At 51.2% G+C, this 27,526-nt stretch overlaps 1 protein-coding gene across 3 annotated transcripts in view; it reads right to left on the bottom strand.

The window, feature by feature from the left end:
- SLC24A3 (solute carrier family 24 member 3) overlaps positions 1-27,526 on the bottom strand; it is a 109,326-nt gene that overhangs the window by 41,246 nt on the left and 40,554 nt on the right. For 2 of the 3 annotated variants that reach the window (XM_069008754.1, XM_069008753.1), the window contains exons 3-4: positions 10,576-10,652; positions 2,971-3,045 (exon numbers count right to left, since the gene is read on the bottom strand). In XM_069008754.1, coding sequence (XP_068864855.1) covers positions 2,971-3,036 — 66 coding nt within the window. In that variant the 5' untranslated portion in view covers positions 3,037-3,045; positions 10,576-10,652. Of the gene's footprint in view, positions 1-2,970; positions 3,046-10,575; positions 10,653-27,526 lie in introns of those variants that run through there. The other variant, XM_069008752.1, reaches the window with a different exon arrangement.

Genomic DNA, 27,526 nt, shown 5'->3' on the forward strand with positions numbered 1-27,526 from the left:
TGCCAGTGACACCTCTAGAGAGGAGGGGAAGGTCAGCACTCCACACAACAGGAAGGCAGCTTCACCACTCACAGGTCTGTCTGCTCCATGACCCCAGCAACACACACACACCTTCTCTCTTGCCCTTTGGCCCATAAATGGCAGGGCTGGGGCTCAGGCTTGGTGCACCCCAGCCACCTTCCCTGGTACTACTTGCGCCTTGGACATTTACCCTCTCCTTATCCCCCTTTCTCCTGGGCTACATCACTTAACCTCCTGTACCTGTCCCCCAGCAGTACCCAGGGACTGTCTAAAATACGGGGGTTTCAGGAAGGGAAAGCACCCACTGTTCTATGAAAACTTCATCAGCACATACTGCTTCCAAAGATTTCCTTGGTTAATTACACCCTCTATGTTGTCTGCACTCCCACTGCTCCATCTGCACCAGCTGCTGCTCAGCAGATGCCACAAGGCACCCTCCCCTGTTGAAGGGGAGCAACAACCGGCTCCTGCCACACGGCCACCACTCCTCAGCTGTTACTACACCAAGGCAGCGGCTGCCACTGTGGGAGCACAGGAGAGGCAGCCAGGAGCACGGGGAAGGCAGCCCAGGGTGGTTGGAGTGTCCCTGGCAGCGCTGGCTTTTGAGGCAGCCCCCCCAGCCTGTCAGGACACAGGAAGCCTCCCTCTGTCCTCGTTCCCCTGCAACACTTCAGGGCTCCTCTGCTGCTTCATCCTTGCCAAAGCACCTTTGCACAGAGACAAGAGTGCAGAAGTCCTCACAGCAGCCTTTTCTGAAGATTCCACGACAGATATTCCCGGCCCCTAAGGGAGGGTAACTCTATCCACTGACCACACGTAGGTAACAACCTTTCTGGGAGAGAGTCAAGCAAGAGCAATAGAACAGTTCAGGTCTGATCCGTTTCTACGACCCATTTTGATAATCTCCAATCACACTGCACCTTTCTCCTGGACAGTAACTTCCCAATACAAGTACTCCAGATCTGGTGTTCAATTGCTGAGCTTTCTCTTTTACACATGGCTGAATGAAAATTGTTATCGTCATCTTACCGGTGGTGCTGGATATCAGAATGGTTCAGAACCACCAGGGCACGTGAGGAATTGTTGTGAGAAGACAACAAATAACCGAAAAAGCAAAGATCTGGGTGAGCAAAAACTGCCTTCGAGGGCCCAGGGGCTTGCAAATACTGCAGCAAATCACACAAGGGAGGGTGTCTGCTTTTTAGGCATCAGATGTCTGTACAAACTCAAACACATCCGAGAATTTGTCAGAAGAACAAATGGCACCGTAAGGCTGGCACTTGTTTAACCAACTTCTGGGGCAGGTAGAGACACACAAATCCTGCATATGCAGAAGAGTTAATGACTGTGAAAGAGGGACCTCTGCAGCCTGCGAGTCCCCTGCTTGTGACAATGAAGTTTACCACCAGTGAAATTAGGAACTGTTAACACTATGCCCAGTGCTTCCTATTGTCATTTGTAAACACAGTCAAGGATAACGTTTCCACTGAGCAGTGCAGGAAACAGAGGTTCAGGGAAGCGATGGAGCTTGTCCATGGCCACTCAGAGCCCCTGGCGGAGCTGCAACAGGAGCCAGTGCTCCACAGACCCAGGTCAGGCCTCTGGGCCATGAGTGAGGCTCAATCAAAACACACTCATGGGCGGTATTTAACCATCGGTGCTCAGTCAAGAGAAACAACAATCTCCCTCCATCTCCTGCCTTCCTGCCTCCCTCTGGGTGGCTGGCTTGCCCTTGGGTGTATTAACAGCATCCCAAAACACAAGCCTGTCCTGGACACTGCTCACTCAGCTCAGGTTTTGCTCATCTACAGGCACCCACCTGAGCCAGTTTCTAGAGCCACATTTCCCAGTGAGGTTCACTTGCCTGGGAGAGGGGAGGTTAAAGAGCTCAGCATGTCTACATCCCCAGCATCTCCTATCCCCACATCCACCCCAATGTTCCCTCTCCTGAACCTCACAGTGGGGGGTTCTCCAGATTCAGCCCCAGGCGGTGCAGCAACTTTGCAGGCCAGAAGTTCCTGCCTCGTGTTGTTACCCTTCAGTTACCTCCATACTTAAGCACCAAAACAGTGGAATCTCCTGGAGACTTTTTTCCTTGATGATGCAAAGAAGGCCCACAGAGCAGGGTGCTGAACTACAAACGTCAGGTTAGTTTAGAGATGGCTTCCATCAGAGCTGTCAGCACAAATGACCTGTCCTGCCAACTTCCACACCTCTCCCAGGGCCAGCACAGCCCACGCCCTGATGGATGACACTCATCCCCAGGCACAAGGGCAGGCATCTCCTACAAATGACACAGACCTCTCACCGCCAAGACCAAACCAGACTTTCCACACACAAAGATTTCACTGCCTGGAACTGACAGCAGATATGGCTCACAGTAACTCTGGGCATGTGCTCTGTGTTCTCTCTGTAGCTGCCTGAGCTGATTTAGGCTGAAATGTACTCCTTGTCTTCTAAAATTTAGGCATCCCAACCTTCCCAGAGAAACAGAGTCCCTTGCAATTGCTGGAAGCATTCACAAGCTTCTTTACAGCCGACCTAGCTGTCCCTGCTGCTTTACAACTTACGCCCACACAACAGAAGGTATGACAGCCATGACTTGGAGGGCAAGGTACAAGACCCGTCATCTCTACTGGGGTAAATCACCAGAGGTTTCCATTTGTGTCAGCTAAGGCTAGGGCCTGGTGCTTCTGAAGAAACATCTGCAAAGGCACACAAACGAGAGGCAACAGCAACCACCACAGTGTGAACACTCGGAGCACCTGGAGAGCCTGTCCTGCGAGGGAGGACAGGGGGCTGAGTCAATGCGCACACGTCGCGTTGAGCAACGAGACAAGGAGCACGAGCAACACTGCAGGACAACAGTAAATACACCATCACCACACCCTGAGGCTCCCCAGAACTGCTGTGGAAGCAGCTCACGAGGAAGGAACATCTAACACTTACTTCACAGATCTTTTCCAGCGAAGGGACGAAGAAGTCATCGCAGACAATTGCCAGCGCGTAGAACATGTACACGGCCTGCAGTGGAGAAGAGAAAAGGCTGAGTCTGGAGACCATCACACAGAACTGAACAGCAGCATCCCAACACAACTCAGGGTTGATTTGGCATAGACTCATCAAGAAAATAAAACGCTCTCATCAAGATGAATTCATAGAGCTATCCGGGATTCAACTGAAAGACTGTGAAGTATTTATCCAAAAGTTCTTACAAACTATCAAAAGCTGCCAACATTTTATCTTCACCGTAAAGACTGGGGTTTTTTTGGGTTTGTTTTTTTTTTTTTAATTCTCTGGACATTGCTAAGCCACACTGAAGTATTTTTGCCTTCTTTTTTTCCCCCCGTTGTGCAGTGCAAGGCATTTTAATAACTGTCTTCTGTGAAAATCTAAACCCTGGAGGGGTAATTTGTGAAATCCAGTGTTCTGACAAAGGGGAAAGGAGCTTGTTTTCTGCGACTGAAGCGCCCCACCATGTCACCTGGGTCCCAGTGGTACATCCTGCTGAACTTCACATAGGAACAAATGAAACCAAGGGGGAACACAAGACTCGAAAGGACACCGAGCCAGCCAGCTCTTCAATTTCACACAAGAAGCATTTAACCCATGTTTCTGTACTGTTAACCAGAATGTGCTGGGGGCCTGATCTCTGCCCCGAGAGGCAAAGGGCACAGTGTGGCTCACATCCACACAGCAAAGCCCTGGAGCGTAACCCGGCCCACAGTGGCCCCAGGGAAGGAAGGATCTCACTCCCCACCTCAACACACTGACCGCCACCGGACAGGAAAACACCCATTGGCATAGGGGAAGACCAGGGGAAAAGCATGCCAGGTACCGGCAGAGCACAGCCCCGAGGCCGCAGAGGCTGCTCCTGCACCCGCTCACACAGACAGGCCTGCAGGAAAGGAACGGAGCTGGGAATACGGAGAGGCAGAGGAGCAAGGGCAGGACACACTGCGGGGAGCAGAGCGGCCCTGCAGAGCCCAGCAAAGCTCTAAAGCCAAGGGGCAGCAGGGAAGGGGGAGAGAAGCAGGACTGCACTCTCTGGGGACCCACCGGCCAGGCAGCGCCGGGCTCTGCAGTGCTCCCAGCACCGCATCCCACAGCAGCCGGGAACGACCTGCCCACGCGTGCTGCCAGAGCTCTGCCCTCCATCCTGGCTCTCACTCCCTCCCTTTGGCAGGTTCCTGCCGCAGCACACACGGCCACAGAGGTGCCCAAATGCTGGGCGTGCAGACAGAGAGGTTGTTCTCGGCACCCGCCTGGGACACGGCGCGCTGCAGCAGCCGTGCGCAAACCGGCCCTGTCCAAGCGGAGTGGCCTTGCTAGAAGGTTCAGAGACAGCTCCGCCTTTTCGGGGACACCTGCCAAGTACCAGCACAGAGTTACTTCTACAAGCAGTGCAGCTCCAGTAAGTAACCACAGCTGAGAGAAGTGGCCAATATTTGTAGAAAAACAGTGTCTTAATCCTAGGGAATCCCCGTTACAAGCACGTCACCAACAGATCCTCTGGCTTTGATTGTGGTTGAAGTCCTGCAGAAGCTCAGGTGATGGGGAGGAGACTGAAGTATTTATTTTCTGGAGAGAAAGCAGCAAAAAAAATGGCCTCCAGGTTTTTGTTCTTGTTTTGATTTTCCAGAAACAGGTCTAAATCCCCCAACTGCATCAAAAACACCAATTCCAACTTGCCAGAATTACAACTTTGCTGCAAAAAGCCAGTAATTACTGTGCATCTCAGCCATGAAAGCCTTTGGAGCTCAAAAATAATTCAAGTGTATTTTTTTTCAGTATTAGAGATGGGAATTTCATCACAACCAATGAACTTGACACAATCTTGAGGAACAGGTGCTAGAATGCCACTTGGACAGTTTCTCTGCTCCTTTGTCCCTCCTCATAAACACAAATAAGTGTAACTCAGGCTTTTTGAAAATCTTACGCTGCAAAACAGCCCCGAGGACCACAAGAGTAAGTAAAATTCCAGATCTCCAACTCTATCAGGCGCAGCAAAGAACCTGATCCTGCAAAGGGAGCACCAGCTGCTGACAACAATAGCAACTGTATGAACAGAGATAAAGGAAGCAAGCGGCTGGCAGGCATTGTGCATCAAAGGAACAAGGATCAGAAGCGGCCCTGGAGAGCTATGTGGCCAAATTCCACTGAAATACAAGGGACAGTGGCTGCCTAACTTCAGCCTGGATTTTTGATCTGCTAATCATATTAATCTGCAGTGGGTTGTGCCCTCGCTGTCCTGCCCAAACACACAGTAATGCCTCTCAAGAACGCTAATCTGTCCATCAGCATCATCCCTGTAAAGTGAGCGTGTCCTCTCCGTTTGACACGATCCACACCCACGGAGCACAGGGCTGCTGGCATTTCTTCCTGCACCTCCTGGAGGCAGGCAAGGAAAGGGGGGCCGAGGGGAGACAGCCACCACAGCAACATGTGTCCCAGAGCCCAACCAGCTCACCCCAGATGCCCCCACCCACGGCACTGCACCGTCTGTAGGTGCCCTCAGACCAAGCCGAGCCCTGCGGTGCTCACCAGAGGCACCAGGGGCACGACGCCCACCAGTTCCTCAGTTTAGAAAATTCCTTCTCTGAATTTTTATATGCACATTCAAATGATCCCAGGAGAGGGTTTGTACTGCTCCCAGCGCATGCAGGACTGCCAAAGCATCTCCACCTCCCAACACCCATGGGCAGGTATTAAAGTGGAATCTCACAGTGTCCTGGTTTTTAGACGGCGCAACAACAACCTTCAAGGGTGACAAGGGAATTTGCTCTTGTCCACTCATGCCTTCTCATTAGTAGGATCAGGTACAAGACGAAAGGCAAAAAGGGCACTGAAATGAGTAAGGAAGGGAAAAACAAATGGGAAGGAACTGCCCGCCCCCGCCAGGCTCCTGCTCATCCCCCCGGAGCAGTGGGGACTGGCACCCCGCTGCAGGAGCTGGAAGCATGGAGCCAAACCTCCTGTACTCCTCAGGATGATTGCTAACACCAGGCTGAGAGCACCAACCATGCTGAGCCCACGCTGACCTGTTCGCTCCAGCATTTACTGTAACGACCTTGTTGCAAAGCTGGTTTTGGCTGTGAGTCTCCCCTAATTTTATTCAAGTGGCTGGAGTGCAATGAAGTGTAAAGCGTCAGAATCTAAGGAGTATCTGGCTAAACCCCAGCCTTGTTCACACACTAAACCACTGGAAGCTACCCACAGTCAGTGAACACATGGAGGCAGTAACTGTTACTTCCTTGGAAGTTCTTTGGGGTTTTTTTGGTGGGGCCTTTCTTGTTTGTTTGCTTTTTAAACAGGCAAAACAAAGCAATATTTAGAGCTTGGGCCAGCAGGAACACAACCAAAACATTGAATTTAATGTCAAGCCAGACTTGGAAAGAGACCAGTGACCAGTGGGGGCTATTTTATGCAAGAGGGAGGAAGGCAGCAGCATCAGGAAGGCCAGTCTGCACGGCATGTCCCGTGAGGAGAAGGCCAACAGCACACGGCTGAGACACTCAGCAGCCGATGAGGAGGTATCATCTCCCACCAAAGTCATCCTGAGATCCCACGGATTTTTCCATCAGCACACACTCCCCCTATCCTCACAGGCACCGTGGGAGCAGCAGCAGCTCCAGGAAGGAGCAGGGCAGCACAAACTAAAGCCTGCTCCACCTGAAACTGCTACTGGGAATAAAGGAAGTGGTTGGGGGACACAGAACACGGCCTGTGCAATGGCAGCAGAGCACAACATGGAGGACACAACACACAAAACGAGTCTCAGCCCCAGCATCACTCCAAGTGATGATGTGGGAGTCTTTAGCCAGGCAACACACTTAAAAGACACTCAGTCCTCCTCCCCCAAAGGGTATTAGAAAATTAGGAAAATGCAATGGCCCTGCATAAAAGGATTATAAATGCCAGATTAAGTACTACATTAGGACCGATTTTAAAATGATGATTCTAACAAACAAACATGCATCAAAGGTGATTAAGTATCTTACTCAAAATACCTGCTCCACTGCACAGGACAGAAATGGCCATTTTTCATCTTTGTCCAGCAGTCCTTTGAGCTTGCCGTGGCAGTCGTCATACTCGAACTTAGACTCGCTTTACTGAGCTAAAGAAGCTTTTCACAAGAGAGCATAACGCTGCAGGAGCAAGCATCCCCATAGCCCTGCCTTCTTCCTGGGGGCTGGGAAAGGCCGAGGTGACTGTCCCTGATGCTGCCCCACAGACCCCCTGCCCTGGGGGGAGGGTAGGACCAGCAAGGGGCCACCCCTGAAACCACGTTAACCAAGCACGGGGCTTTCCTCAACTCTGCCTGCATTACAAACCCACCCGAAACCCCATTGTTGCAGGGAAATTAAACAACCCCAACCAAAGCAGGAAGCCACAGAGCCCGGGTTTGCCCTGGCCAGCAGCCTGCGTACCACCATGTGCCCGGCAGTGCTCACACGGTATCAGCACGGATGGCCAGGGCACCGGAGAAATCGCCCCGCGGGGAGACAGCTCTGTGCTGCAGAAATGAGATGTGTCTGGGCATTGACCCGATGCAGAAATAGACAGAGACAGGATCTGTCCAGGGCGACCTACATTTCCCGAGTGCCTCGCAGGAGGGAGGCAGGTGCCTGTCAGAGCCCCCGTTCCCATGGCTACAGGAAGCAGTGGCCAGCCAGGAGCAGGAGGGATGGCTGAGCACAGACACTGCTCCTCCACCCTGCTCAGCGTGGAGGGCCCAGCTCTGCCCAGGGACAGGCTCAACTCTGACCATGCAGAGGCTCCTCGTGCTGGCAGCCCAACATATCCTGGCACCGCACTCCAGATTTGCTGGAGAAAGCTGGGAAAAGGGGAAGCAACACTGTGCTGTCAGAAACGCCAGGATATCGCAGAGACCCAAACCCCCCCATTCTCAGCTGTCAGCCAAAACCTTGGGAATTTCTCAGCAAAGCCATTTCCCTCCCGTCTCGAGGGGGTAACGGGTGCCAATGCCCCTGAGCACGGCAGGGCTGAAGGTCCGCGCGGGAACATCAGCTGGGACAAACTGGAAACCAGGAAAAGGCTAAGAGAACAACTACACAGCCTTCCGGTACCCACAGGGACTGCAAGAGAGCTGCAGAGGGACTTTGACAAGGGCCTGGAATGACAGGACAAGGGGGAATGGCCTCATGCTGACAGAGAGCAAGGGTAGATTGGGAATTAGGAAGAAATTCTTCCCTGTGAGGGTGCTGAGGCCCTGGCACAGGCTGCTGAGAGAACCTGTGGCTGCCCCATGATCCCTGCAAGTGTCCAAGGCCAGGTTGGACGGGGCTTGGAGCAACCTGGGACAGTGGAAGGCATCCCTGCCCATGGCAGGGGAGTTGGAACTGGGTAACGTTTAAGGTTCCTTCCAATCCAGCCCAGTCTATGATTCTACAAACGGCAATGTTAAGATTGCAAAAAGAAGCCCTCAGGTGCTGGGGAGCTCCCAGGCTGCAGGAACGGCACCAGACTTAAAATGCAGACCCTGGCCCCTCCAAACTGAACATCCCAAACCAGTGACTTAGTGGGCAGTTACTGTCTGTAGCAGCTCAGCCTCTTCTCAGAGGGGACATGGAGATAATGAACAGCAGTGAAGCAGTCAGCTGATGAGCTCTGAAAAAGTATCCAGGAGAAATTAAACAGTGACTCCAACCTGTAATAGGCCCTCAGTGGCCCACTTTTTCTTCAAACCAAAGTATTTTCAGTTCAGGCCTAAAACTGTTGCTGAACTGCCCATTTTTTTCCTAGATTTTTCAAGCGTCTAGGGACTAACTTTCATCTTTGTGAAGCATCAGATCGTGTTCAGTAATTCACACAGCCCCACTGTGAAGATATGCTGGGGTCTCTTTTCCCTCCTATTAAACAGTGGGGAGAAGATGCCCTGGGAAGCCTCCTGCACTCCCCCAAGGTCCCAGTGATAGCTTTTGTCCCGTTCCTTCTGGTAAACCAGCTTTGCCTCGATGTCTTTCAGAAATAAACATGAAAGTATGGGCAAAGGGGCAGGGGAGAAAGAACAACATTTTTACTGAAATGAACAGAAACTGTTTCAGGGGAGGTCACTAACATGAGAAGCACAATGATGACCTCTAATCATCACTGCATTGTTTTCCCTACGATTACAGAGCCCCTTTTACAGTCCAGTTTCCTCAAACCCATGAGGAAAACCTCGGTGGAGACAATGAAACTCTGTGCCTGTATCCTTTTTTCCCCAAAAAGTGCATTTCTACTTATGCTCTGATTTCATCACACGTTTGGCAACTATTTCCAGGAGGTACAAAACAGAACTGGAGGCTCATCACCCCTGTACGAAGACCACCCCTTCCAACCCAGACTAGAGGCAGGGTGCTAAATGCTGACAGTTGTCTGTTTTCTCTGAGTATCACTTTCTTCTTTGGCAAGAGGTTGTCCCCAGCTACCCCAGTGCTCGAGGGGCTGAATCCGGCCAGGTCCTGCACCTCAGGGACCACAAGACAAAGAGTGGTCAGTAAATCTTCCTAAGTCCACAATACTGCTACGGAGAATGATGGGGCACTGACGGATCGAGGGAGCTGCCTTGCTAGAAGGGAAGAAGCTGAGTACATTTCTGCTGGGACAGTGGTTGTTTTTCCACTTCTCATTAAAAACAGATTTTTCCTTTTATTCTGAAGTGGACAGTTCTGTCCTCCAGACTCCATTTTGATACACGTTAAAGGCACATTCAGCGCATTCAGAACCGAATTCACATATGAATTCTTAGGAGTATTCTTGTGGGTGATAAAAAAATCCAGCTCGGGCCCAGTGCTCAGTTTCCAAAACATCTCAAAGCTCAATGTTCCCATGGAAACTTGGGATTCTTGAACTTGCCAGGCACAGTCAATAGCAACGTTACTCAACAAATTTTTGCAGCCATTTAGCCAAAATAAAATCCTAACACAGAGGGCCCACATTAAAATACACAATACAATCTAATTTATACTCAAAAAGAAATCATGAATCACTTCTCACAGCTAATGGTGACTGCTCATTTAAGCTGACTAAAAATTATTAAAAGCTTTTAAACACTCATTAGAAGTGGGCATTTTCTTGGCTGCTTAAGAATGCCTCTAATGTAACGCGTAGAGCTGATAAAGCAAACTTTCCAATCCATGTAACCCCACGGATATTTCTATGTCAATAACATTATCCCATACATTGCTGAGTGTTCCAGAGTTACTGCTTGCAGAAATCTTGCATCTTTTAGATCTCTGACATTTAGTTTTCATTCTAAAGATGCCAAACTGTTCCATTTTCAGAGACAACTTCCTCCTTCCTACGGCCTGACATGTTAACGGTGTCTACAGAAGAAATGAAAGCAGGAGACAAGTTTAAACCATCCTCCCATTATTGACTCCCTTTTATCAGAAGATCCCAAGAACAAAAACTATCACACCCCTGACCTCACAGTCCACACAGGAGATGAAAATGCACCGAAGAGAAAATAACTTCAATCAGAACTCTGGAGCACACTGGGCCCTGTCCATGGCAGCAGGAGAAGAAAGGCAAAGTCACAACACTTACACAGAGGACGTGCAGGACCACAGCTCCATGTCTCCTGTTCTCGTTCGTGAAGATGTCATTGGGGAATTCATGGAGAGCTGCAAAAAGCAGGGAGGGGGGAAAGAAAGCTCAGATGTTTAATCAGCTACTCACACCCACCCCACGTGCTGCTCCGTAACACAGTGAGAGGCTGCCCAACCCAGCCCTGTCGCCGCCTGCCAGAGGCTCTACCTCACCTCCCTGTGGCTCAGCTTACCTTGTCCTCGGGCACCACCTTTCCCCAAACATTTACTGCGCCATCTGCTTCTGTGGCCAGCACCACCCCGTGACCCACAGGTGCCCAAGGGGGGATGGACACCCACCTAGAGCCCAGCATGGCTCCTTCCTCCAGGGAAGCAGCCAGAGCTGTCCAGAGCAGGTACAGCACCTCCTGGAGGGGCTGGCAGCTCTCCTCCCACTGCCCAGCAATCCACAGAACCATTGAGAGGAGCGCACCATGCGCTTCACAGCCTTTGCTGCAAACGCACTGTCGCAAGTCACTGAAAGACAAACTCCCTCCATTTGCTCAAATGCTTTATTACTGCACTGGATGCTAATTGGATTATAAAGTTCTTAAGGACAGCCTGCCAACTAGGCTGCAGGAATGGCTTTGGGTTAGAAACCAAAAAGCCAGTGTGAAGATGATGCTCTAGCATTCAAGTGCTTCTCAGTAATTTCAGATTTTGGAACAACAGCTTTCTGCAAATGGTCAGTTCTTCACATTCAGCCATCAGCTGGGAAAAAAAATCAAACTGTGTTCTTCCTGCCTTTCACAACTTTAGCGTTAATAAAGCTCCGGCAATAGGAACTTAATTAGCAATTGCACAGATGATTAAATGGAAAAACAATCTGGCTCACTCTCCTGGTTTTGCTGCCTCTGAAGCAGTAACTGAGCAAAAGGCAGATGCATTTTAATTTTGTTCCTCATGCAAGCAACAGCTCTATCCAGGCACTGCACCTGAGGAGGAAAACACTCTCTTTTACATACACCCTTTTGCCCAAAGGCTCAGGTTATTGCTGTTAATTGTATTCCTATTGGATTGGTAAGTTCTATAATGAGTCCTAACAAACTAGCAGGAGCTACTGGAGCAGTACAGACGGCATCCTTAAAATATCTGCAAGGGAGGAGCGCTGCAATACCCTTCTCCTTTATTAGAACCAGCCGTTGCCCGTGACATCTTATCACCAGTCGGGACTCGCCTGCCAGGAGCTGTAACTACTTCCAGGAGCTGTGACTACTTCCTTCCAAGGCAGAACTAGTCCTGCCAGGCTGCCTTTCCCTCCCACCCCAGCAAGTGTCCTGTGCTAGAGCTGACAAAAGTTGCCAGAAACACCCTTAGGTGTGTGCAGCCTAAGGAAGTAGTCGGGGAGGTACCAGCACAAGGGCAGGAGTGAGGAAAACCCCAACAAGCAACACAAAACACTGTGGGAGCTGGCAGACAATATAGGTAAATCAGGTGGAAAGGATTCATCTTTCCTCATCAAAACATCATTACGTGAAAACCCAATGTCTTCATCACAACTTTAGGAATGTTCCTGACCATTCCCTGTTCCACAAGCAAAGGCAGACACGGGGAGGTCTGCCTGCAGCAATATGCGAGATGATTTGCTAATACACGTGTGTGCTTCCCCCCTCCTGCAGCCGCCTCTGAGACTTTACATTCAGTACCGACAGACGATAAAAATCCAATCCCTTTATCAAGAGTCTCTGGGAAGTTCAAGGAGCCCAAAGTGCACCTAAGGTAAAGGCATACAGGGAAAACACACTACAAAAACAGCATAAGCTGTCTCTAGTGTCAGTGGCTGGAAATCCTGGCCCTCCTTCCTGCGCGCAGCAGAAATGCCCAGTGCTCCCTCGGGTTCAGGTTTCCACCCCACACTGGCAGGAAATGCTCCTCCTTTTCGGAGAAAATCCAAGATGTCCATCACCACATCCTCCACGACATCGCCCAAACACGAATGCTTTTGGTGGGTTACACTTGGAAGCATGCAATTACAAAATAATGTATGCAAATTTGAAATCTGCTGCATTTTTATTAGCTGCATCAGGTGCAGATGAGTACAGATAAGAGGAGAGCTTTGCAAAACACAGGAGCTCCTTTCTAAGAAGGAATAAAGGGTGCTGCTGGAACACCACTCCAACAACAGCTGCCCTATTTAGTGGGTTATAAAGGCTCAGACAGTTTGTTATTTCGCTTAAAAGAGTCCCCAGCCTTTGTACAGAAAATAGGTGCAGATTTTGCCAGGTTTGTTTTGATTGCACAGAAAAAACCCCAACCACCCTGCCAATGAACCTAAACTCAAAGAATGAAAGACTTCTGCCTAATAATCCACTCTGGTCCTGCAGACTTGGCAGGTATCAGCGTGGAGCAGTGGAAGGGCGGGACAGTCACAGAGCTCAGCAACCTCCCCAGTCACCTCCTGAATGGGCATTAGACACAATTCTGGGAGCAGCCCAGCACCCAGTGCATTCCCAGTGCATTCCCAGCACATTCCCAGGGGGTTCCAGCCCTTGGACATACACAACTCAGTCCCAGTTTTCAGTTCCTGAGGGGCACATTCCCAGAAAGCTGAGGGCAGGAGTCTGCCCCTCAAAACAACACTCCTTCCCAGGGGTGCAGTGCTACCTTGCACCGGCAACTTGCAGAACTACGAAAAATATATTAGGATTATTAGCATTTGGAAGTAACTGGAATTAGGTGGCTGTTAGCAAGGTATGGATTGGCCTTGGAAAGGGAGCTAAATGTTACAGGAACAGATTAGCATTAGGTGTGAGGGGCTGTGCTCTTTTGCACTTGACTCCAGGTGCTCTGACAGGCAGTGGCTGCTGTGCAGGACAGGGAGCCCGCACCTTTTGGAGACACCATCACAAGGGTATCGCCAGATTCAGAGGAAAAGTTTGGATCTACACCCACCAAGGGAAGATTACTTTAGTCCTAATGCAATGAGCTGGAATGAATTCTTGTCCTTTTATTCTCAATCAGTGTGCAATTCTTCAAAGCTGGAACCCTGTTCAGCCCCGGCCACAGATGACTTACAGGATGCTCTGCATCACACTGCACTCAGAGGGTTTGCTGGCACAACACAAACCTGTCTCTGCCTAGGCCAGGCGTGCAGGGAAGGTGCTGCTGTACCACTCCTCAGGGAGTGGAACTTTTCACAACCCTCTTCCCAGCTACTCCTTTCCCTCTCACATTTAATGTTCCCACCTCTCCAAAGGGATTGCTTTTCAAAAAACCCAGCACTGTACTGGATCGGTAGTTCTAAAAGCTGAGACAGACACTTATTTTTTAAGAAGTCTTTATATCGCTAGCCAGTGTATCTACTCTGGGGACAAGAAAACCCTTGGGAAATCTCCCACTGCTTTAACAGACAAAAGATGTTCAGCCTGGCCAATGAATTACCAACACAGAAAACTCCCAAATTTACAGCCTTGGTTCACTGTCTCACGCTGTCCCCACAATTCTTGCCCTGCCAGTTCTGCTGTTGTCACCTGTGAGGGACAGATGTTAGTGGAGCAGACCTTGTGATGTGAACCCAGACAATGTTTTTTGCATCCATGCATCCTTTTCACACAGAGAAACAAAAACAGACTTTAAAGCAATTGGTTACCTTTCCACCTGCACACTCAGAATCATATTAAACTCAAGCTTGCGATTGCTGCTGGGTTCAGGGTACACAACAATGTCGCATTCAGCACCTGCCTGCAGAGTGTTTCACCCAATTCCCTGGCCTCCAGCAGCACCCCTGGACAGTACCATCTCTGCATCCCTGCAGTCTCCCCTCACAGGGAGCGGGGACCTGCCAGGGTGAACCTGCGGGCACGGGAGGTGAGGGGGCTCAGGAACTGCTGGATCTGTGCAGCCTCACGGCTCCTGCTGCCTGGAGACCAGCTCAGGCACACACAGCCCACCAAACCCTGTTCCCACGGGGAACAAAGTTAAATCACACGGCACAGGCAAGGGACTGTGAATATCTTTAGCTGCCTTTAAAATCAATGAGATGAGCTAAATTCTCTTTGAAGGGAGGGTGAGTACATTTAATATATATATAAATGTTTTACTGTCTGCCAAGTGAAAACGGTGTTTGCATTGCAGTGGCATGACCTAAAATGCAAAGAGAGCCAAACAGTGGTGATGCATCAATAATAAAACATTTTTCTAATGTTTCACTCGTGTCTCCACTAAACTGCTGCAAACCAGCAGCTGAAGCAGCGTGGGGCACAGCCCCCCACAGTAAATTGTTTTATCTGGGTGCAAACATGCACACACAGCCACAACACGCATGGTTCTGTGGGCATCCCTAACAACTGAGCTGCTTCTCATTCCATACACATCTGACTGCCACTTCTCCAGAATTTCAGATGTCCACAACTGCACAGAAATCGCAAAATGCATTTCCTTCAAAAGAGGCACAGCAAGTGCCCAGCCCTGCACACCCCATATTGTGTGGTCCCCCTTTTCTTTAGACTCTCCTGGCTAGGTGCTGTGTGGCTCAAGTCCTGCTCCATCATGGGGCTATTCCTCTATGCCAGCTGTACACACGCTTTCCTGACGCCTTCCTCCGCTGCAGGAAGTAAAGTCTTGAAGGAACAAACCCCCAAAGACAAGCAGAGCCTTTGTGAAGTCAAGAAGGTTCAGCCTTCAGCTGGCTTCAGTGCAAATGAGTCGCTTGCAAGGTCACGGGCGCATCGAGATCCAAGGGCAACAAGCAAATATATCTCAACATAAATGGGGGAGAAATCAGAAATAATAAATAATATGCAACAGCATACGGTTCAGAGAGAGTTTAAGCCAAGTAACAGCAGCAAGTGACCTTTAAAGAGAAGGTTATACTTTCCTTTGTTCAGTACAAGAACTAATTTCTGTCACAGCACGAATCTGGCAATTGTTTCCCAGGATCTTTGAGCGTTTATATTCCTGTGTTTCACTTGACCATGCTATAGTTAAGCTGCTAATATATATACACATATGGATACTTAAACTGACAGAGGGCAAGGGTAGATTGGATACCAGGAAGGAATTGTTCCCTGTGAGGGCGGGCAGGCCCTGGCACAGGCTGCCCAGAGAAGCTGTGGCTGCCCCTGGATCCCTGCAAGCATCCAAGTCCAGGTTAAACGGAGCTTGGAGCACCCTGGGACAGTGGAAGGTGTCCCTGCCCATGGCAGGGGGCGGCACTGGGTGGGCTTTAAGGTCCCTTCCAACCCAAACCCTCCTGGGATTCCGCAGCAGGTTTTGCTCTGCTCTGTGCCCCCGTCCCCCATCCTGAGCAGCAATTCCTCCCTGTGAAAGGAGGCGCAGGGAGGTACCAGCAGAACTGCCAGTGTTACAAGTTTTACAGACCTAAGCACAGTCGGCGTTGGATCAAGATGTTTCCCTTGACAAATGCAACGCTTCTGCAAAATGATCCATTATCAGCCACACGCTCTGGTCAGAAATAGCTGGCACAAGGAAGGCTCTCAGTGAAACCACAGCAAGAAAAGAACAAATCCCTGGCTGGCTCCTGTCCTCACATGAACTGCCAGAAATTCCTAATAACTTACTGGCTTAATTACAGCTATTCTGGAGTTCCCGGACTTCTTTTCATTTGGAACAGAATACAGTCCCTCTTTCATTAGCTTTATTTTGGGGAACAAATATTTATATTGTGTTCATATCCATGGGCAGACTAACCAAAAAAGGCAACTTTACAAGAAGCACTTTTACAAAGCCACCGGGGAAGGAAGAGATGCTTCTGTCACCTCTCTTCTTTTCTTGGGGGAAAAAGGAAGGGACGTTTTAATCTCTCAGCATCCCAAGTACTGGATGCAGGGATGCCATGAGTTCGAATTCCCCTGTCTGCTTCAGTCTTAGCCCCATTACAGGGGTGGCTGGGAACCTGGCAAAAAAAAAAACCCAACCCCCTGCAAAGAATCAAACTTTTGGATTTTGCCACAAACATGTTAAAAGTTGGCTTAAACACGTGGTCCAGGAACAGAGGCAGCTCCAACGTGGGCCAGCCAAAGCCAGCCCTGTCCAGCAAGCAGCAGGGCAACGCCATTGTGAGCACCTGGAATGTGGCATGGGGACAGCACCGTGGGCCAGAGTAGGGTGTGAGGGGGGACAGAGGTCCTAGAGTCATCACAGAACCCTTTAGAGGCTGGAAAAGCTCTCGAAGGCCATGGAGTCCAGCCCCCAACCCAGCAGTGCCCTCCTGCCAAAGCGAGCTCTGCTGCAGGCCACCCCGGCCCTCCGAGCCCGGAGGCTGCCACGGGCTCTGCCTCTCACATGCCATCAGGGCAGGGATTTACTGCCTGCAAATGAATTTCAACATTTAAACTGTCCCGGCTCATCTGCAGAGCAGCTCTAATACGCTTTAAGCTCCCTCGAATGTATAAATGCTTAAAGCTATTACAATCTCTTTGTTATTTTACATTAGGCACCCCATTAACTATTTTCTTACTTCGATATAATCAGTGTTTACCATTATTTGGAGATTAATCCTGGATAATGAGGACACACGGCCTGTCCCCTCTAGAGGCCAAGAGCTGGCTGGCAAGGCAGGGCGGCCCTGCCATGACAGGGAGCCCCTGTCCTGACACCCTGGGGAGCACAGGACAGGACCCCAAAGCATGCCAGGATTTTCCATTTAAGCTTACATTCCCGGCACACAGAGGGATCTGGTCCCTTCCCCTCTCAGCCACAACAGAAGCCAAGACATCCTCTCCCATTTCCATCCAAACACAAGGTGCTTGAAGTACTCAGGCGCTTATATCTTATGTAAATATATTTAGCGAATCAGAGCGAGCTCCATACTTCAGACGTCCATCATTTTGCTCTTTGCATATAAAACTGGCAGGAAAATTTCCATTCCAAGATTGCAAGGTTAAAATGCTACACCTAACTAAAGCATCCATAAAAGGGAAATTAGAGCAATCCTTTACTTTGATGGAGCAATGAAAGTACACTAAAAGGGAATTCTTGGGGGTGTAAACATTAGCATGGGAGGGATTTTCAGGTGACAAAGCAGCATGGCTCTCAGGATGACAGCCAGCCTTTTCCAAGCCATCCCCACATCTCTGGCTTCAGCCACAAGCCCAGCTCTTCTGGAAGAGAGTTGCAGTCAGCTCTCTGCCTGGCTGAAACCCACAGCACAGGGCACTTACTTGTGCCCTCTGAACGTCTTCACACCTTCTCAAGCCCCTTTTTCAGTTTATTGCGATTTCTGAACACCACTCTGCTCCTCCAAGCGTACCTCAGGCGCTCCGCTCACACCACCCGCACGCCCGACAGGTCCCCAGAGTTATCAACATTATTTAATCCAATTTCTCAGCTACTGCACTGTGAAGTTCATCATGTCCAGGCTCAACTGGGAGGTTTCTCAGCCTACCAATTACCCTGCCACCAGCAATTCCCTTACTCCAGGCTGAGATTTCACCAATTTTCTCAGCATTACATGCATTCATCACGCACTTGGCAATGACTGTCTCAGAGAAGACTGAGACACATGCTGTCCCAAGAAATGGGATGAATCACATTGTTTCTAAAAAGAGTCGGGGCAACTGCACACCATTCTGCTGAGAAGAGCCAGCTGGGAACTGGGGATGGCTGTGGAAAGAAGAGGGTGCAGCAAGCAAGGTCCTCCATGGACAGGAACCACCACAGCCCTGTCTAAACCAACAGCTTTCCAGCAATTAGCACTGACTAAGGATCTCTAATTTACTTCAATCTGACTCCAGCAGCAAGGCTGTCACAACACCCTTTGGAACCAGTGCCTAGGGCTGAGGTCAATGAAACTGGGGGCTCTGGCTCCCCACCACAGCCCTGACAAAGTGCACGCCTTCTGTTCCCCACATCTCGGCTTCTGAATTGCATGGGAAGCTCGAGAGATTTTTGTCTCCTTTGTAATTATCTATATAGTGCCACACTCTTCCTTCTTGCTCTCATTTTGTCCGGAAGAGTGTCCCTGATGGAGGAGCTCAGTGCTGCTCAGGGGACCGAGCCAGAGAGTGAGGACCATCAGGGTCCAGATCCTTGGAAAACCCACACACAGGCTTTGCTCTGAGCTCCCAGTAGCCCAGGCAGGACAGAGGGCCAAGGCCCGCCGTCCTGCGTCACATGGCAGAGCTGGGTCCTGCCCTTTCCTCTGGGGTCCCACTGACAGATTTCAGTTTGGCTTTCCTGTTTTCCTCCTAGCTGGTTTCTAGACAACAGAAGAAGACATGGTTCGGTTTATTCTGTGACTGTGGGGAAAAGTGAACACGCAGCACATGCAGATGAAGCAAAGTACACGGCAGGTCCCTCCGCAGTTATGCATCTTTCTTTATGGTGACAGGCAGGCTTAGAGCCCAATCTTCAGCATAAAAATCACATCAATCAATGTCAGCACACTATTCATACATCAGAAAGACAACACTGGCTTTAAATAGGTACCAGCGGTTGCAGAAGACAAGGCGCTTCCAGAACGCCATCTCCGAAGAGCCTTTCATCTCACTCAGAAACTGAAAGCCCCTAAATATAGGACTACTGTTAAAAATTCATGAGCTTCAGCAGCTATTTATCAAAGTCATGGAAATAGGATATTTTCATGATGGTGAATGGCTTGACATTCATTACTAATAAGCAAATGTGCCCTTTATTACCATTTTAGAACAGAACATCGCTACCGATACCCAAGGAACACTGCATTATCACCGGGCGTTAGCATTAGTTTTGCTACAATACACACATCATTCCTGCCATCTGGATGCCTCACGCTTATTAGTTCCCAAATGACGATGTGGATGAGGCCAGCTTTGCGGAGCCTGACCACACAAGGCTGCCGGGAAGGTCTGTCCCAAAGGCAGGACAGTGCTGTGGTGCTCCTCACCACAAGCCGTGGACCCACCTGCACCCCCACTGGACCACACTTGGAGCGATCCCTCCCTCCAGGCCCCCAGATGGTCCCAGCAGAGCCCACTGGAGAGTGCCAGCTCCTCGGTGGCAGTGGCCACCGGACACAGGCAGCACCCCCTGCTCACTGCAGGGCTGCAGCGGTGACACTGGTGTGGCTACAGCCCAGGTGACAATGCAGGTGAGGATGCTGACAGGGACACCATCAATGGCAGCTCCTTTCACACCCCACTCGCACCTCCTAACACAATCCCTTGGCTTTAAAGGATCCATCAGAATGCAGCCTGACTTCCATGCAGAAGTGAAAGAATAGTTCCTCTCTGTGATGGCTTAAGGTTTTTTTGTGCCTTTTATATACACAAAACATTTATACGCTCTCTGTGCTGACAAGGAAAACATTCATTGCTGTCTGCTGGGAGAAAGGAGAAGCAGAGAGGAAGGAGGAACCCCCTCAACTCCCTCACATGACAAGAGAAAGCTGGCCACAAAAACAGGGTGGCTTGATTTCAGTGGATCCCTGAGAATTCGTTCTTCCCAAAGGCTCTCTTGAGGTAACTTGACCAACAGCCATCAAGTGCAGATGAGCTTTTTCTTGCCTCGCCTGGGCAGAGAATACACAGTGGGCAGCTACACCTTTTATACAGGGAGGCTTTTGCTGTGGTCTCCACCCACGCGCCCCTTGTTCTCCCCCCTTCTTTGTCCCTTCCTTTTTCCAGCCGGATCAAGCCCGCACCACGAGGTATTTACTACGGTTTCCTGACCTTCACTCACTCTGGGTGAAGCGCTGGGGGCTGTCCCCAGCCTGATGATCAGCCTACCCAACGCACCCCAGCCATCCTCCACACAGTCCCTGATGCCGTGTCTCCTGTGGGGGACACCCATCCCTCGGCTGCCCTGGTCAGATCCAGTCATGGATCTCGCTCTGCTGTTTGAGCAGTCTCTTTTCCTGGCTGAACGTCAGCCGGAGCACCCGAAATGCCGGCACATGGATGTGTGCACACCACAAGGCCCCCAGGCCTTTTTTCAAGAGAGACAACGGCGCACGCACACTTCTCTTCCTCCTTCAGAGGGCATCAGAGGAAGCTACAAGGGCAGCTGTAATTACATCTAAATCCCCACACAGGCAGGACTCTATTTCACGTGTGGCTGGAGAAAGGACCATCTGTTTTATGAAGGTACTACCAGGCTCTTTTTTTCATTTTCTTTCTTATCCCAATTACATTCTTTTCCTCCCCTTCCTCCCTAAACAGAAGCAATTGCCTTGGTAATATCAGGAGTCTTAGAAGAAGACGATCTTTTCAAACGAGAGAGTCTTTAAAGTAGGATTATACCTTAACAGCAGCGAACTAGTCTTTCAATCAATTCCAGAGGATACACTTACAACTTCATTACTCTGAAAGAGCCTACATTTATGGGGCAACAAATGAGAAGCATTTGGAGGAAGTGCCTCCAGCCTCTCCTTCGCTGAGCACCCCAGAACTGCACTCTGGTGCTCCTCCAGAGCTTCAGGCTTGCCAGAGGAGAAGGAGGAAGGGTGTGGTCCTGGTTTCAGAGGTGCCACCAGCCAGCGGGAAGCTGAGGATGAACAGGCCAGCTGGCAGGAAGGGGACAACGACACAGCAATCTGCAGGGGCTTTTAAACTATTTCTCCTCTTGCAACCCCTCCAAGTTCTGTTTTCTACAGCAAAATCCTGTGTCATCAAAAGGTCGGCTGGTTGGGGTGGTGCTTGCACTGCTGATGTTACAGCTACAGCTGGAGACAGAAAAAGAGCACCCCAGAGATGTTCTCCCATTGGTGCCTTAATACCTTCCACTTTTACATCAAGCATCACCCACCTCATCACCCTATCCCCGCCCCTGTTGCCCTGCCTTCCAAGATGGAAAAACAAGACAACAGTATTCCTACCCTCAAAGAAAGTCTCTTTGCGTGAAGGGCTGATCCCTGAGGAAGCCAGACATGACATTTTGTACAGCCCCTGCCTGCTCTCAGCAGGGCTGGAGCTGGAGAAGGGTCACATCATTGACAACACTCTCCCATTGCATGTTGCTTCTCCACGAGCAAATTCCAGAGATTCTGGAAGAAGTGCACGTGTAGACCAGGGCCATGTGCTCACATCCTTCCTTCTCTGGCAGCTGTGGATGCACTCTTGGGATGAGGGACCCACCTGCACCCCCACTGGGTCCAGGACAGGCTCCCACACAAGGGTATTGACCACCTTCAGCTGCTGGACCCAAATATGGACTGTGTGCTGCTGCCTGTGGCCTGACTCACATGAAATCCATCAATCCCATTCCAACACACAGTTACGAGGGCACTTCATTAAAACCAGGGCGATCCCTTCTTGCCTGCTGCACAGACCCCTGGGGTGCTGGTCCTGTGATCTGCTCTGGAAACTGCTCCTCAGCTATGACTGGGACCTTCCTGATCTGCAGGAAAAATGCAAATGCTTAAAACTTCAGGCATTTCACATGGTAAATTCACAGTCCAGCTCCACTTCCTAACAATGCACATACGCGCTGCAATGAGAAGCGGCCTAGAGCCCCTGAAAGCATTAATAAAGAGAAAATCCACTTGCACAGCATGTGGCTTTTAGTTTTAATGGCTGCAAGGAGACAAAACACGTTTAAAGCAAAGCCAGGGAGGATGGCAAGCATCTCCTAGCGTTCCATCAGGCTGCAGAAAAGCACTGTACCACTGAGGATGCTGAGCCAGAGGCCTGGCCAAGGCACAAGGAGCAGGAACGGCCAGGCAGCCCAGCGAAGGACAGAAGGCGGCTTGGGATGTGAGCAGGTACACAGAGGGGACACACCAGAACCAGCTGCAGTGAGCCAGCCAGGCTGTGAGCTGCTCCCGGTGATTCGTCCTGTCAGGAGGAGGCTCCCCTCAGCTGCACAGCGATCCAGGCTAATTTCCTCTGCTGACCTATACACCGCTGTGTCACACTCGGGGAACACATGCCAGACACTTTCAAAGAGCTTTGGGGAGCTTTAGCCAGAAGGGCAGTGGATTTCAGCGGCAATCACACAGCCAAATACCACGTTTCCCTTGGTGGCATAACCTTTGCATAACTGTTACACTTCCCTGCCGTGAATAATCTGCAAACAGCCCGAAAAAGGCCTCTCATCTCCCTTGCACGAACAGTCCCACTTCAGGGGCGCACTACTGAGGGACCCTGTGCACCCCAGTGCAGTCTCCCGTGGCATCGTTTCCAGGTGTCATTCCAGCCACGCGGAGGCCCGAGCACGGCACCTCTCCCCGCCTGGGTACTGGTCAGAACCAGGGCGAGGATCCAGCGGGGATCCGGAGACGCGTGTGGAAGTGCTGCCAGTGGGGGAAACACCGGGTGTTTGCAAAAGGCCCAGGGCACAGCACGACGCTCCGCACTGCCAAGCCTCAGGGCACGCGGCTGCGGTGCCCGGCTGCCACGCGGAGCTCGGGGAAACGGGCACGAAACAGTGAATCCTGCGGCTGCAGAGGCCTGGGAAAAGGGGGTTGCCGAGAGCCAGGCAAGGCACGCCTGTGCATGCTAACAACCCGCGGGATGGCAGGGCCCTCCAGAGAGCCCGGGCGCCGCCGAAGGAGCGCTTTACTGAACAGCAAGGGGGTTCTCGGGAGCCTGGAGCAGATTCGCCCCAGGGAACTGCAGGTGGCCGAATGTCAGCTCAGCCATCAGCCAGGCCACCCCAGAGCAGTACCTGCAGCGCGGCCGGCGAGGCTGGGCCAGGCAGGGTGGGCACTACAGGGCTGCCCACAGGTGCATGGGATGCTCAGCTCCTGGCCCAGCTCTGCTCTCCCTGGAATCACTGGTGGGCCTGGAATCGACCTCAGCAGCACAGGCTCCCCAACACCTCCAGCACGCACACTGGCACAGCAGCTCTGCCGTGCCCCGCCACGAGCCACACGAGCATCAGGGGACCGTCCACAGCAGCACCTTTGTACTCACAGTTTCATACCCAAGCCTCTTCCTAGGGCCTCACACCCCTCTCACCCCTGCCAGGGGAAGTGCAGGACAAACCACAGCAAGCACAGTCGTGATATCCCAAACAAGAACAGCACAGGAAACAAACAGGTCTCAACTCAGACGGGTTTTTTTGGCGAAGGAAGGAAAAGGTCTGCAACGTTTTATCTACGCACTGCTGTCGGCATCTCTGGGGCTAAACTGAACCTCCCAAAGCACAGGGGGCAGCAGCAGAGTTCACTGTCACAGCGGTGAGATGCAGGGACATCTCAGAAAAAGCGAGATGACAACACCATGGTGCTTGGCAGTCTCCTGCTCTGTCCCTGAAACAGGCTGAGTTTTCAGAGGCTTTAAAAACTGACAAGCTGGGACCACTGTACAGCCAATGCATTTGGCTTGCCAGGAAGCAGAGTGGATGCAGAGAGAAGGCAGACGCAAGGAGTCATGAACAGCAAGGCAGTTGTGCCCCTCTGCAAGCAGACTGAGGTGCCAGAGCACAAATCAGGTCTGGCAGAAACCAGTGCATGCACTAGCACCTTCCAGGGCTGCCTCCTGCCAGCTCTGAGCCACTGCTAATTCCATCAGGTGCCCCCTTGGGTCAGCAGGCATCCCTTTTACTCTACAGATGAAGACACAAAATCGGGGCACAGGAGACATTCAAAATGCAGCCCATGTCCTTCCCCCCCAAGTTATCATTCCACATCAATCAGAGAGAAAAAATTATTACAGGGTAACAGGGTTGAGAAGGGAGCTGCTGAGAAGGGGTATGGCAAACCAAGCCCGCTGTTCCGCAGGAAGGGGCAGCGCAGTTTGCTCCCGCTCCTGTGTGCTGGTTAAAGCACAGCAGCCCGAGAGGGGTCTGCTCACGTTTGGGCGTTCTGCTCAAGCCCAGGCAGCCTGTGCAACCCCGGTGCAGAGCCACAGCCCTGCTGCCCTCTGTGCAGCCCAGGTGTTGCCCCTCCTGCAACCCAGGCAGCAAATAATAGCTAAAAAGAAAAATTTCTCTTCTTCCATTCTGCCTCCTGACACTCTCCTTCCTCTCTCTCACAGCTCCAGGACGCCGATTCCTCCACCGAGGTGCCTCTGCTGATGCCTGGGGAAGGAGAGTGTCCCCTCCACCTCCCTCCTGCCCAGAGGTGTGCGGCTGCCGCTGCCCACAGTATGGCAGGCTGAGAAAGGAAAAAGCCCCAAATAACAGAGGCAACGGCCACAACTCCTGACCCCTGTCCCCCGTGCTCAGGGCTGCCCTCAGGAAGCTCACGTGGTGAGGAACACTCGTCATCCCAAACACACTACAAGCTGGGTTTGCAATGACAGGCTTTGATTAAAATTGGCATCTCCTGCTGCCAGCAGCCTCAGCCCTTCCAGGAGACATGCTGTATAGCAAGCACAACATGGAAACCCCCGCAAGTGGACCTGGATCCATGCTGCTGTAATCCAGGGTGACCATGGAACTACTTACACAGGGCACTGGTAAAGAAACAATTACTGAAATTAGCTGGGGGCAAGATCTGCAGGAAAGCTTTTCTCTAGTGAACCAAGGCTACGTTTTTCAATGCACATGGAAGCCCTCGCACCCTCTCTCTGGATTCCTTCAGTATCAGCTTTTGGAGGTAACCACGAACACCTCCAAAGCAGGAATCCCAGGGGCAGTATCACCCTCCCCAGGGTGCAAACATCAATGACAACGAACTGTAAGGAGGCTGTTGAAATAAACACATCCCTAAATGACAGCAAAACCCCAGAGACCCTTGAAACGGCCCCAGCACCACTGCTGGCCATCCCTGGGCTCTGCTGGAACTACGGCACTGGTGAACACAGGAGATCCATTACAGGAATGACCGCTGTCCTACCGGATGGCACAGCCCTAAATCTGGCACCAATGCTCAGTAACCAGCCACCAGTGAAAGTGCTTCTTTTGGCCTGGTCAAAAAGTAAAATATTGCACAGATATTGTCAGGCACCCAACACTAGGGATTGACAGTACCTCTGCTACGGGCCCTGACAGAACAACCACAGCCACATTTCCAACAAAGGTTCAGCAAAGCAAAATATCACTAAAGAGCAGCTGAATATTAATCAATGAGACTGGAAGCCACAGCTCCTCAGCCAGGAAAATCCTCGTGGCCATTCTGCGGAACACGACAAACACAGCCAGGTATAGTACCTGCTCTATTTCTCTGCACTGTTAGCTCCCAGCAGCAACCAGGAGAGGAAAGCAGTCCTGGCTAGAGGAGCCTGGCAGCTCTGACCCTCCGGCCCTTTCCTGAAAGAGGCACAGAAGCTCCTGAGCTGGAAAACACAAATGTTTCTGGGTCACGGACCCAAACATCCCCTCCCAATGGGGGAGCACAGCTGGAGGAAGCCACATCTCCCTGCCCCAGCTCTGGGTAACTCGTCCCCCCCCTCCTCTTCTCAGCCCCAGGCGCCCTCCAGGTCCTCACTGTTCAAGCCCCAGAGAAACACCATATAATTGGGGTCGGACTAGGTGACCTTCAAAGCGCTCTCCTCTAACCCAAACCATTTCATGATTCCACGATAATTAACACGACAAAACAGAAACCTGCCACGTAACAGCAGTGACCAGAGTGACCCAGCACATCTCTGCCGAGCACCTGGACACAGAGCCAAGCAAGGAGACCGGGGTCACAAAGCCAGGAGGGTAACAGCCCCTGCAGCCGTGCTGCTGGCCAGGATTAGTGCACCCTGCATTCCCTCACAAAACCAGCTCGAAAATGATGGATGGCTGTGCTGTGAGCGAGGGCACACGGCAGCTGCTGGCAGCTGCAAATTCGGAACTGGGCAAGAAGCAACAAAGTATTTGGATCGCAAATACCAATTTGTTCCACTTCTAAGGCTCCTTTCCATGAGATCTCCTGAAACTGCTGTGAAGAGCTGACTAATTCTCTCAGGCACAGGCATCACCACTGTCACTTCACTGAGCAGCACAGAGGTGCAGGGGGGTGAAGTGACTCGCCAGACACGGAGGCAGCGCGGAACCGAGGGACTGCCTTTCACACTCGCGGACTGAAATACTTCCTCACGTTTCCACCGGGCTCAGCATCAGACCGGAAACCATCCCACCCATTCCAAACCCCAATAAAAACCCTTCGAGCCTGATTTTATGGGACTTGAACCACGCAGCTTTTACGGAAAACTAAATGATTTTTGTTAAATCCCGATTTTATTCATCTCTCTGCTGAGAATTTCCCTATCACAAGTTAGCTCAGCCACAGCAAACCAAAACCAAGGAAAGTTTTTCTGCTGACTGCTTTAATACCCCTGAAGCCCTGAATGTACAGGGCTGGTTTCTAGGGCAACAGCGCAAGGTGGGAATAACACAGCTTCGGAGGTCTGGGCCCCTTGGAGGGGGACATGGAATACAGCTCAGGCATTGAAGGATAGAGGATCTGACCCACCCCAGTGCTTGGTTAGTTTGATGGAAACCTGGGACGTACACTTCAGCTTGCTGTCAACGCCATAATTTAGCGTGGAGACTGAGACCAGGATCTGAGCCCCTCAATCCACTCAAAATCAACTCCGTTTGCACGTGGTAACTGGATGGAAGGAAGCTCCCTGCCCCACTGTTAACCAAGCCAGAGCAGGAACATCCTGGTGCATGCAGTTAGCCCCTGCCAGCGCTCTGGCATGTGCCATGCAGGGAAGCACGTTCTCCCTCTTCCCTTTCCACGCCTGACTTTTCCCTGGCCTGCTCTGCAGGTGTCCACAGGCGGCTGGGACAGAGCCACGGATCACACACAGCAAACGCTCTTCCCAAAGCACAGGCTGACCTTGTGCCACAGCCATGAAAACAGGACACACTTCGTGCTTTTCCCACAGCAAGGCTCCATCGATCAGTGAAGCAGAATATTTTTCTGCCCCAGCCACGGGGAAAGAATTAATCTGTAAAGCAGCACTCCCTTGCATGATGCCTGGGGAAAGCATTACCATCCCCACCTAATGCATTTTCCCATTAGTTTCCTGAAAGGCTTCCCGGCTCGTGACAGGTCAGGCCCGCACGGGGTGGCTTTTCCTGCGCAGGGTGAGGCTCTCTGGCACTCCACCACCGCCGCCTGCTCTCCATCCAAGCCCTACGGAGGCCAA

The sequence above is a fragment of the Aphelocoma coerulescens genome, chromosome 3 (genome assembly GCF_041296385.1).
Source record: "Aphelocoma coerulescens isolate FSJ_1873_10779 chromosome 3, UR_Acoe_1.0, whole genome shotgun sequence".
In the NCBI taxonomy this organism is placed as follows: domain Eukaryota; kingdom Metazoa; phylum Chordata; class Aves; order Passeriformes; family Corvidae; genus Aphelocoma; species Aphelocoma coerulescens.